At 39.4% G+C, this 12,787-nt stretch overlaps 1 protein-coding gene across 4 annotated transcripts in view; it reads right to left on the bottom strand.

Annotated features, from left to right (window-relative positions):
• The window catches only part of LOC143744800 (uncharacterized), a 178,020-nt gene extending 176,947 nt beyond the window's left edge, over positions 1–1,073 (bottom strand). For 3 of the 4 annotated variants that reach the window (XR_013205917.1, XM_077236466.1, XM_077236468.1), the window contains exon 1: positions 951–1,053. Coding sequence is in view for 3 of the 4 variants with exons in the window: in XM_077236466.1 (XP_077092581.1) it covers positions 951–952 (2 nt within the window). In the remaining variant the exon portion in view is untranslated. Of the gene's footprint in view, positions 1–950 lie in introns of all 4 variants that reach the window. The other variant, XM_077236467.1, reaches the window with a different exon arrangement.
• Between the last annotated feature and the right edge of the window lie 11,714 nt (positions 1,074–12,787).

Here is a 12,787-nt window from a genome sequence, read left to right on the forward strand (position 1 = left end):
CAATATGATGAAATTTTGTGATATCTAAGCTAGGAATATTTTGTGAATAGAATGGAGTACTACATGGGTAGTGTAGTTTACACAATGTAATGTAGTGAATGAAAAAATTCAACTCACTAAAAAGTTCATTGCACTTATTTAACCACTTTGAAAGGCTTTACTAATTCATAAAATCAAGCTAAAAATCTGCAAAAACTTCTATCAATCAAAAATGACAACTTTTTGTAAAAGATAGATGGAAACCAATTATGCTGTAGCCTACTCCGATCATTCAAGCGGTTATTGCGCTATGTGGAATATTTGCAATTTAAACAGGAATTAAACACGTTATGCTTTCTTCATTCACATTTAAACCTAAAATCTTCATTATTAAAAAAAGTAGCATGTTATGTTATCATGTTATCATCTGCATGTTATGTCAACTAACTGGTACACACTAAAAACAGTCATCTAAATTAGAGAAACGGAATAATTTTATCAATGCATTTATTCAACGTGAATCTAAAACTGGAGTGTTAATAGGCTATCTAATATCAGTATATGAATCCATCAATAATAGTGCTAAAACGCCACGTGCACTTGTTTAATAATAAATATACAGAATATGTATAATCAAAATAGCTTCTTAAAACTTAATCCAAACCCAACTAACAATAAACAACAATAAAAAGATACACCTGATGCCTAAATGTGTCACGTGCATGGTCAAAAAAGCTACTGTTTACTGCAATTTCTCGGTGTAACCGAATGATGATATGACGATCTCTCTCTCCCTCTCTCTCTCTCTCTCTTCTTGAAGTACACGAACGCCGACAGCACAGGACTCACAGTGGCGTGTTAAACTCAGATGACATCAAACATGATCATTTAAAAAATGACACCGCACGCATACTGAGCAAAAACACCTACAAAGTCACAGCAACCGAGACAAATGAACACCGGCTACTTACATTTGCTGAGAAAGTTTATTATTCCAGCGTAAACACACAGCACAAGCAAAAATCCTGTTGGGCTAATTAGCGCATTTTAGGCAGCTATGGGTCCAAAGCACACTTGCAAATAAAAGTGAGAATGAAAGCTCGTGCAGGAACCGTGTCCTTATTTGTCGCACTGCCTGACCCTCCCACCCACTCATTAGAGAAGCACACATCAGGACGGACGGACAGGACACTCTCAGGGGCTCCCTGTGGAACACGCTACAGCACACACACGGGGTACTTCACCAATAGCAGGGATAATAACTTTTCTTTTTAATTAGAGGTCAACATCTTAAGGACAAACTTTAAATAAAAAGTGAGAGCATTTATATTTTATGTACTTAAGTTTTTCCACATTTTAAATCAATTGTATACATTTTTGATTGTTTGATTGTGCTGTGTTGTGTTGTGTTATATATTATATTATATTATATTATATTATGTTATGTTATAGCCTATTATATTAAATTTTATTATAGCCCATTATATTATAGCCTATTAAATTATAGCCTGTTATAGTCCATTTTATTTTAGCCTTTTTATTATACAAATGAATGAAACCAGATAAATTTACTCCATTCTTCAGCATGGGATATAAATCTATTTCTAGCACATACTTTTAACATCTTAAGGCAACCTTAAAAAAGGTATTTCAGCTAAACAGTAAAAACAATGTTTGATACACATAACAGAGCAATTTGGAAGCTAACATATGGAAATATCAGCCAGCGGTTTGGCTGACAAACATTTTAATTAAATGTAAAAACTTTGTTTAGTATTGAAGTAAAAAAAGTTAAGAATAATCTTTTTTGTTTTGAAGTTTATATAGGCTAGCTTTTATTTTGTATCTTGCTCTGTCTTGTCCATGTTTTACTTTTTATTAATCCTGTCTTATTGTTGGTCATTGTTCATTAGTTTGTTTGTTTTTTATAATTATTGGTTCAGATGGGCTTGTTACCTTGTGTATTTCACTCTACAAATACCACAAATATTTTTTAAATAACAATTTATTATTAAAATATTTAAAATAAAAAATGTATATATAAATTTACACAAATTTACACTGCACACACAATGCTTGAAACAAAAAAGCTTAAGATTTGAGTCAAAACTGATATTGAAATGCAACACCACAAACAGTAACACTACAAATCCCCAATATATTGAACACAAATCTTTAATATATGGGAGATGTTACAGTGTTTGTGGTTGTGTTACTCAAGATATGAATTCCAGCAGAGTCTATGGAGTTATCTATGCAACCTGTTTATTCCTCTGGATGCTTTCATTTCAATCTTCTACTTTTTAAAGCATTATTCATTTGAATCAGGGATTTGCAGTGCATTGTAATATCTCACCTAACCATCTGACTCTTCTGACCAGCACTTTTGTGTTTACCCAAGGCCCTCAACACTGATGAATAATGAGACACATTTTTAGGATTGTGTTTGTATTGGCCTTTTTAGTGTGTCTCCACACTGCATGCACCCCCAACCCAGCTGCTTTCGGAACAGCTGTTTCTCAGACAAGGAATCAATGAGACTTCTCAGCTGTGATTCACTTGCAGACTTGCATTTCGGCTGCGATAGCATCATAATGACCCCTGTGTTCTGTTAAAGAATGTCCCACCATCGAGAAACAACCACCTTAAGCCTGCAGGTGGGAATTTCGGCAGTAGAACAACATGTAACATGCGTGCCATGCCAACTCAGAATCAAACTTCCCTGCCTAGATCAGTTTGAAAGATCAATTTCTCTTGTGCTTATTACCCGGGATGATGACAAATACAGTTTGAGTAAACACTAGTGAAAATGCTTATAGAGAGATTTTGACCTCAAATATTTTTTTTCTGCTGATCCAGAAACAAACTTCCCTGTTGTCATATTGTAAGTATGTTTTATTCACGTTTGTACTCTGTTTAATTTGGTTTTCCTGTTCTGTTAGTTTGTTATCATTATCTATGTTTCCGTCCACCTATTTTTACGTGCATTTTGGGATATCGCATAACAAAAACATTGGATGGAAACGCCAAGATGTGCATAAATCCTAAAAATGCGCATAAAAAAATGCTCAACTGAGTCGGATCAATTTTTTTATCCGTTAAGAAATCATGTACATACAATGGAAACACATTAAACGAATAAATTCCTCAATGCGCATCAAAAAAGTTATGTGACTTTGCGCCAATGACCAATCTTGTTGCAAAGCATCTGAAATGCTGTTTTGGTTGTTCTGAAATGCTTGAGCAAAGTCTTTTGTCAAAGTGGTTCGGGAACTTAGTCTTGCACGACTGCGTTCCCAAACAGCGGGCATGCGAAAGCAAGATAGCATGATCACGTTTATTACATTTCGTCTGCGCTCTCTGAGGTGCAAGTAATTTATTATATCAAAAATTATCATATACAGTGGCTTCTCCTACTGCAACTTCCATTTTCTTATTTACATTTAGCATCAGTTTATCAGGAAGTGACGATATTGTTCTCTTCGGTTCACTGGATGGATACGGTGCTTTATTCGCAAATGTTTAATGCGATATTTCCTTTTCTGTGCTTAAGTTAAATCGCAACTTTGGATGGAAACATGCTGCTTCTTGATTATTCTTTGTTAATGATTCTGTTCGTTCAGTTCTCTTCATGATCTGTTGCTAGAGTGAAATCCCCGAGTCTGCTCCAGAGAGGGAAATTCCCGAGTCATTTCATGAGAGTGAAATTCCCCAGGCAGTTGGATGTTGGGGTTGTGGATGGTTGGGTGCAGTGGCCATTCCTGAATCTAATATCCTGATCTCCAGTGTACCTAGTTTTCTCGTTCCGTCTAAGTATACCGTTCTGATCTTTAGTGCTCCTTTTTCCCTCGTTTTGGCCAAGGTGGCCGTTCTGATATCCAGTGTTCCTTGTTCCCTTATTTCGGCCAAGGAGGCCGTTCTGATCTCCAGTGCTCCTAGTTCCCTTATTTCGGCCAAGGAGACCGTTCTGATCTCCAGTGTTCCTAGTTCCCTCGTTTCGTAGAAGTAGGCCATTCTAATCGCCAGTGCTCCTAGTTCCCTCGTTTTAGCAAAGGTGGCCATTCTGATCTCGAGTATTCCTTGTTCCCTCATTTCGGCTAAGGAGGCCATTCTGATCTCCAGTGCTCCTAGTTCCCTCGTTTTGTCGAAGTAGGCCGTTCTGATCTCCAGTACTCCTTGTTCCCTTATTTTGGCCAAGGAAGCCGTTCTGATCTCCAGTGTTCCTAGTTCCCTCGTTTCGTCGAAGTAGGCCATTCTAATCGCCAGTGCTCCTAGTTCCCTCGTTTTAGCAAAGGTGGCCATTCTGATCTCGAGTATTCCTTGTTCCCTCATTTCGGCCAAGGAGGCCATTCTGATCTCCAGTGCTCCTAGTTCCCTCGTTTTGTCGAAGTAGGCCGTTCTGATCTCCAGTACTCCTTGTTCCCTTATTTTGGCCAAGGAGGCCGTTCTGATCTCCAGTGTTCCTAGTTCCCTCGTTTCGTCGAAGTAGGCCATTCTAATCGCCAGTGCTCCTAGTTCGCTTATTTCGGCCAAGGAGGCCGTTCTGATCTCCAGTCTTCCTAGTTCCCTCGTTTTGTCGAAGAAGGCCATTCTGATATCCAGTACTCCTTGTTCCCTTATTTCGGCCAAGGAGGCCGTTCTGATCTCCAGTGTTCCTAGTTTCCTTGTTTTGTCGAAGTAGGCCATTCTAATCGCCAGTGCTCCTAGTTCCCTCGTTTTAGCAAAGGAGGCCGTTCTGATCTCCATTACTCCTTGTTCCCTCATTTCGGCCAAGGAGGCCATTCTGATCTCCAGTGCTCCTAATTCCCTCGTTTTGTCGAAGTAGGCCATTCTGATATCCAGTACTCCTTGTTCCCTTATTTCGGCCAAGGAGGCCGTTCTGATCTCCAGTGCTCCTAGTTCCCTTATTTCGGCTAAGGAGGCCGTTCTGATCTCCAGTGCTCCTAGTTCCCTTATTTCGGCCAAGGAGGCCGTTCTGATCTCCAGTGCTCCTTGTTCCCTCGTTTCGTCCAAGGAGGCCGTTCTGATCTCCAGTGTTCCTAGTCCCTTCATCACGGCCACAGAGGCTACTCCATTTCCCCTCTTCACAACCACGGGTACTATCCCTGAACTACCTGCCCAGCCCCGGTTCCCTGTATTATCTGTTCCTCCCAAGCACATTCAAAAGTCTGGGGTAAGTAAGGTTTAATAGAAAGGAAAATAATCTATATGTCTGTCTCTTTTGTTTATTCCAGGTATAAATGAGTAATCGTGTACAACAAACCATAAACAAAAATGGGAATGGGTTTTCTCAAAGCAAGTTCACATTTCAGAGCCTAGACGGCTGAGAAGTCTGAAAAACATTCACTTGTTTACGCATGCAAAGACGCACAAAGAAATCTGTTAAAAAATTAAAAAGCGTAGTCATGTATGATTTATCATAATCCCTCAGTAACCCCTTTAAATCTTTATACACAAGTTTTATCAGCAGACATCATGTTCATTGCTAGACTGATGATGTCTTACAGTAATTAATTCACTTTCAAACAAACTCTTTGTACATGCATTTTAAGATCCTCTCTAATATATAGCAGAGGAACACACAAACCTCTCTTCTGCTCCACTTTCATGTGCTGCTGTTTGGCTCTCAAATAGTCACACTTTCTGAATTCTTTCACTTATTCAAATTGTGAAACTTTCTCGAAGGCTGTTTTCCTGGCAAGCAAACATCCCAATCCACACATGATATCGTCTGATATCAGACAGAACATCTGTTTTTCCAACACACCTGTTGTTGAAATACAGGTAATACTATTTACATTCTCCTCAGTTGTTGCATATTTCTCACTATCTAAATGTCTGTTAGCTCAATGCATCACTCAGAGCATGGGTTATATTACTCTTGCTTATTGCCATATGGTTTGTAAGTTTTGCACACATTCTTTGTTCCCCCAAAGAGCTTCTCAAACAATAGCTATATTCCTGCATCTCATGTTACTCAGTTTGCTATAGTGAAAACAAAATAAATGGATATTGCAAACAACTGAGAACAACAGATTCTAAAAACGTCATTCACTTTGCAGCATTGGTGAGCTCATATCCATTTATGCAGGTCTATTACAAAAGAAGAATCACTAAATGCAGCCTGCCAATGTTTGGAAAGCCAAAGTCATTAACTGAAATTGATTTTGATAGATACATTATTGTAAAAGCTCACATGGAATTGAAGGGTTGATGATTCCCCTTACGAAAAAGAAGTATACTTCAAGTTCATTTTATGAAGAATACCTAAGTAATGTTCAAGTATATTTTAAGTATAATTATGTAGTAAGTATACTAATGTCAATATTTACTAGTAGAAAACTTTTAAGTGCTTATATTTTAATACCGCTTGGGACTAAATTGACCCACTTTTAGTACATAAAAGTATATGTTTAAGTGTACTAAAGTGTAACATTAGTAAACTTTAAGTGCAATACTAGTTCATAATTCCGTTTCTCATTTGTACTGCAAGTGAACTTATGGGTATACTGTAGTAGTTTACTATTTTAATATTTGTAGGAAATTTTTAGTTTATGAAAGTACACTTTGAAGTAGGCCGAGCCGATCACGCCCCTGCCCCGCCCCCTCCCTCCCGCTCGCTCACTCGCTCGCTGTCAATCACTGCATCAAGGCGGAGCTCGACAACATTTTGAGGCGTTGGAAGGAAACATGGCGGCGGCAGAGCTGATACCTTTCTTTTACTGTACATGTATATCACAACGGACGCGCGCTCTCATTTCATTCAAATACAACGTGTCATCTTGCGTCTCCGTTTTTGATTGTATTGAAAATGAAATCCGAGTTGATTTATTGTTTACAGAATTTGATAATATTGTTGTGATCATCTTGTCTGGACGAGTTTTGTACGCTGTACAAAATGGATTTAACAGGTAATAATAGAGACATTAATCTCTATTCAATATGTCCCTGTAATTATGTGGTAAAAAAAAATCGATGTAATAAGTGTACACTGAATATACATTATTATCTCTTAAATGTCACTCTTAATAGTGTTGTTTGAACTTGTTCGTTCGTCTTTGGCTCAAAGCCACCTGCTGCGAACTTTTCTTTGCGGAAGCTTCAAGTTTATTTCAAGTGAGTGAGATAAAATATTTCAACTCAAAACAACATTTTGTGCACAATTATTTCCCAGACGTAGTTTTAAGTATTGAGGTCAAAGTTAATTTGCCTTGCGTTCGCTACAACAGTGGATGATGGTCACAGGACGACTCGGCAGATTTGAATTGTTATTACATCGACTCTTTTTGTGCATGTTCTGCAGACAGAGTGACCATCCTCGATTAAGTTTCCCTCAGAATTTTTGTAAATGCCAAAATATGGCCACACCTCAGATTTTTTTCCTCTTAAAAGGCTGAAAAATCTCCCGAACACGCTCACCGCGTTCCGCCATTCCTTCTCGAATAAAAAGAAAAACCCCAACATTGCGCGCCTGCGTCAGACTGTTGCTGGCTGGACAGGATTTATAGTGAGTCATTAAAATCACGATAATCAAACACGGTTTTAATGATAATTGAATTTTAAACGATATTACTAACCGTCAGTACATTTTATCGTGGTTTATAGTGAAACCGGTAATCGTCCCATCCCTAGTTCTGCTTTATCACCCGTTTGATGTCAACATTATGCAGCGCTGTTGTTGTCTGATGCAGGACTCAGTTAATGATTGTTTCGTTTTGTATTAAATATTCTCATTGTCTGATACACATATGCTTAACTTTATTATTATTACTATAACTATAATTACCCAATAATGTTGGAGATCCTACAGGTTTTCTTTACAAATTCACCTACTCTGAGATCACAGAATTTGATGGGTCAAATTCATAGCTACCAAAAAAGTTGACCGCTCTTTATTTCTTCATAACTGACTGTAATGTTCAATAAAGTGACTCATGTGATGTTTAACCATCTCCCTTTTCTATTTTAAAAAGCATATTGATCAGATATTTATAAATATATAGGGTCATCACGGAATCTGACGGGTTTTGATACTATCGTCTATAATTGGTCTAATATTTTAAAAACCGAAGCCGCACAAACAAAACTTTAACCGGTGTTCTGACGATTTGTGCTGCCTTGTCGAAAATTGCTACCGTAGCGCGAATCGATAGCAGAGTCTGTCGATTTGTGCTGCCTTTGCAAAAAAATGCTACCCAGGGGCGAATCGATCACAGAGAATGTTGATTCATTCTCTATTGTTTCCATAATTGTGTAAATCTCACAATATTATGACATCGTTATTTAATTTAAATCAGGGTAAGGGTATGGGGAGCATATTTTGATATTTTAAATTAACTAGCAATTATCACATTTGATATAACAAGTAAAAATGACATTATTGTATGAAATACAATTATAATAAAATTCGATGGTAAGAGTACAGTGTACTGTACTGTTTTTATTTTTAAAAAGTAAAAATGATCATCAAATATTCATCTTTGACCTGTCAAAATTTCCTACAAGTCTCCACAGAAAGGATGCATAGATTTATGGGTGGGTAAGCAGAAGAAAAATGAGTCTGCACATGCGCATAACCAGTAAGTAGCACATCTCGATGGGTAGCATGAATCGTCAGAACACCTGCACAAACGAACGAGACTATTTTATTTGGAGGATGTGGGGGGCTGGGTGACCTCAGAATGACCTATAAATATTCTTTAAATATCTAAAAAATGGAAGCGGCGCGGAATGCATTTTCAATTTGCACATTGAATTTTGCTACATTCATTGCGGGACATTTAATGAAAATGCAATCGCAAGTGTCTTAACTGTGAATGTAAATGCAATTAAGAAAAATAACATTTAAATGATCATTTTGCTACAGTTTTTGCTTGAACATTTTAAACAGATCTAATAATTTCTTTAATACATTTTCATTTTAATTTTGCAACTTATAAAGTGTTAAAATATGTATTCATAAGACTGTATATGAAAAACTATGTAAAAAAAGTATATTTAATAAGCTACTCGAACAAAAGAGTTAACTGCAAGCCAAGTGTACTTTGAATACTTAATTATACTTTTAAGTATATCTCGATCAACAATAGGCCAAATATACTTAGACTTTTCTGTCAGTATATGTCAAGTATACTTAAGTACAATTTGAAGTATATTTCTGAGAAGTACATAAAGTATATTTCTGAGATGTACATAAAGTATATTTCTGAGAAGTACATAAAATTGCAACATGACATCATGACTTTGCGTAAACATACACGCCACTTTCAAGTCAAGTGGCGTGTTATCTATACGCATTTTGAGCTATCCGCGTGTATGTCCACGCCGAAATCTTTTGCGTGTATGTCTACGCCATTAAATGTCCGAGTGATTCCGCGTGTATGTGTACGCCGTTAAATGTCCGAGCGAAACGAAGCAAAATCTATATCTACATCTGTGGAGCGATCTTTTTTTTCCTAGGATGGTAGGAGAACACTCATAAATGGTATTAACCCCAGTGACGGGTAGGTTTAGGGACGGGGTTGGGGTAGGTCATATATCTATATATACATAATACAGTAATATAACGTTAAGTCAAAGGCGTTGATAAACACGCTGAAAAGCGATTATGCGTGTTGATAGCACGCCAAAAATGGAAATACGAATTGGCGTGTCATACATACGCCATTTCATGAGATCAGTCTGAAAATGTAGACTAAAAGTATACTTTCTTATTTTCAGTTTAAAAGAAGTATACTAATAGCACACTTGAATAAACTTTTTTGTAAGGGTCTCTGGCAAGATTTTGTCGATTAGACTTGTGTGACAAATATGTTTTATTACATTTAACATATTTCGAATTTTGTTTTCCTGGGCAAGGTAGTATGTTTTAGTTTGTATAGTGCCCCACTTTTTCAGCTGTACTGGTTGCAGAAATATTTTTTCCATTCTTTTTCCCATATAGGGATTTTGATAAAGTCTTGGTTAAAGAGTTATAAGTCATAAACCAAGCCAATCAGAGGTGAATCACAACAATACACATTTTTCTTTAAAGATATATTTGTTTTAAATCAGACAAAAAGACAATGGTACAAGACTGTACTTAAAGGGATAGTTCACACAAAAATCAGAATTCTGTCATCATTTACTCACCCTCAAGTTGTTTCAAACCTGTATGAATTGAATTACTCTGCTGAACACAAAAAATTATATTTTGAATAATATTGGTAACCAAACATTGTTAAATCAACTGAAGCGACAGCACCTGGATGTGCAGCATAATACCACGGCCAGCTACGCAATGCTCATTCCCTTATCTCTCAAGGAACCGAGGTTACGTTGGTAACCGAGTACGTTCCCTATTGAGAACGGTTCACTTTTGTGTAGCTATACGCTATGGGAACCCATTTTAAAACGGCGTGCTATTAGCTGACGACTTAAGTCTGACCATCGCCTGGAGCTGAGAAGCCTGAGTCTTATAGTAGAACTAAAGTCAGAATCCAACAGGAACCGGATGAGACGGGGGCCTCGAACGGATATGTAGAGGCCAAGACCTCTTATATAGAAAGGATTCGTGCCTGCAGAGCCGGCACTACCAAGTTGTAAAATCTTACAAATCTGGACGGCGAAGACAAGCCGGCCGCCGCACAAATGTCTTTAATTGATACACCACTGGACCATGCCCATGAAGAGGCCATGGGTTAAGCGAAAGTGGCTTTAAGTCAGCCGACTGAAGCGTCTCGAAAGGGGGTCCCTTAAGAGTCCTGAGGACTGTAGATAGGTCCCAGCCAGGGATAGAGGGAGGTTGAGGCGGATTAAGCCTCCTGGCCCTATTTTGGAAGCGCACAATCAGGTCGCTTTTCCCTAAAGATTGGCCGGCCACAGGAGCATCTAGTTTCCGAGCTGAACATCAGCAATAGTGTTTAGGACTCCCTGCGAGATGTCCCTAAATACCCATTGAGGGGCCATACATGGAGGGCCCACAAGTCGGGACAGGGGAGCCAAACTGTCCTGTTCCCCTGCTTGAGAAGGTCCTTCCTCAGCGGAATAGGCCAGGGAGCTGCCCCTAGCAGCTGCATTAACTCGGGGAACCTCCGAGCGCTCATTCACCCTTTGACCCCGCCATTTCTTCCTCCGAGGCTCGAGGATGGTTGGAAACGGGAGGGCACGAGGGGCGGGGTCGCTCTCTGACGTAAAGATTGCTAGCCACGAGTGCAGAGCACAGAGCCCTGATACCCCTTTTCCACCAAAGCATTTTAAGAGCCAGTTCGGAGCCGGTGCCTGCGCGCGAACCAGTTCTTTGTGTTTCGACAGCCAAAGAACCGGTTCTCGGCCAGGAAAACTGGTTTCAAAGCGGCACCAACTCTTTGCTGGACTAGAATCGTTCTTTTACTTACGTCGGGGCCTGGGGGCGTGTTTAGATGTGTTCGACACATCTTTTCTGACCATAATATAGGATCGCAAAGCCAGGAGAAACATTTGCAGAAACACAATGTAGTCCGCCATTGTAATTGTTATGCTTGAAGTTGGCGCAAGCGTTTCTATTTTTTTTTATTTTATTTTTTTTATTGAAAACATTATGTAAGCAAAGAAGAAATAAGTCACAATATAGAACAAATACACGGAAAGAAAAAAAGACAAGACAGGGGTACATAACTAATCAGAAAAGATTGCATATCAACGGAAATGACTTACATATTTCAATTGTTTTTAAAGCCTTCTTGGTACACGAGTTAGAGATAATCCCAAAGTAATGTTGTACTTGCAAGCGTTTCTAGCTAAAGGCCTCATTATGCTTCTGCGTCAACTCCACGGCGTAGCTACGCCGTCACTCCTACGGCGTCGTGGCTGTTTTATGGTTCTGCGTCAGGTTGAGTTGCATCGCGGTGCATCTGACCAATCACAGCCCTTGTGGTCTGCGTCGCCTCGACGCGTAGTTACAATTTTTTGGAGGTGCACGTCGAGCTACGGCGGAGGGGTTCGCGGAGGCTTAAGACGTATGGCGACGTACACAGTGACGTAACGACGTCGTTCGCTGGGCGCTCTAGTCAGTGTAAAAACAAATAGGTTCTGAGAAGGTTCGCAAGTTGAACCAACTCCAAACCAACTTTGAACACGCACCAGTTCCGAACCAGTTCTTTTTTGGTGGAAAAAGGGTATGAGTGAGTGTAGTTTCAGCATGTTCAGTGCCCAGGCAGGAAGCACACTCAAAGTGCCCGTCAGTGCAATGCAGGGGGACCCCGTATGAAACAAAGACCAGGCGTAGCATTTGAAACAACGGCCTTTGCTCTTTTGTGAAAGGCTTTTTGAAAAAGGATACTCTGCCGGATGGGCGCAGGGATACGGCGAACAGCGTTGACGGTGTCGAGTTCAGGAATGCTGAGCAGGAGGCCGCCGAACACTGAGCTGCTGCTGCAGATCGCTGCGTTCTGCTCCTGGACTGTTCAACGGCGAGAAAGACTTCTTTGTCCGGAGAAATCAGTGAAGAGATTGTTGTTCGCTGAAGGAGATTAAATCTGATTCCTATGGTAAATATATATAGTCAGGAGCCACGCCCATTCTGGCGCAGCGGGAGGCGCCCTGATAAGTTTGCGTATCCTCGCTGCTTCGCCATAGGTTCGAGCAGTTGCCGCAGCCCAGCCAACCAGCGTGCTTAGACAGCCTGCACTGTGCTCGGTGTGCAGCTACACTGTGTTTTAAAATAAATGCATCAATATTCTTGAGAAAGGAGTTTTCTCATACTGTAATAATAATAATAATAATTCATTACATTTATATAGCGCTATTCTAGGTATTCAAAGCGCTTCACATGGAATGGGAAATCTCCTCA

The sequence above is a fragment of the Siphateles boraxobius genome, unplaced genomic scaffold (genome assembly GCF_051911475.1).
Source record: "Siphateles boraxobius isolate OS27281-9 unplaced genomic scaffold, OSU_SipBor_1 20, whole genome shotgun sequence".
Taxonomy (NCBI): domain Eukaryota; kingdom Metazoa; phylum Chordata; class Actinopteri; order Cypriniformes; family Leuciscidae; genus Siphateles; species Siphateles boraxobius.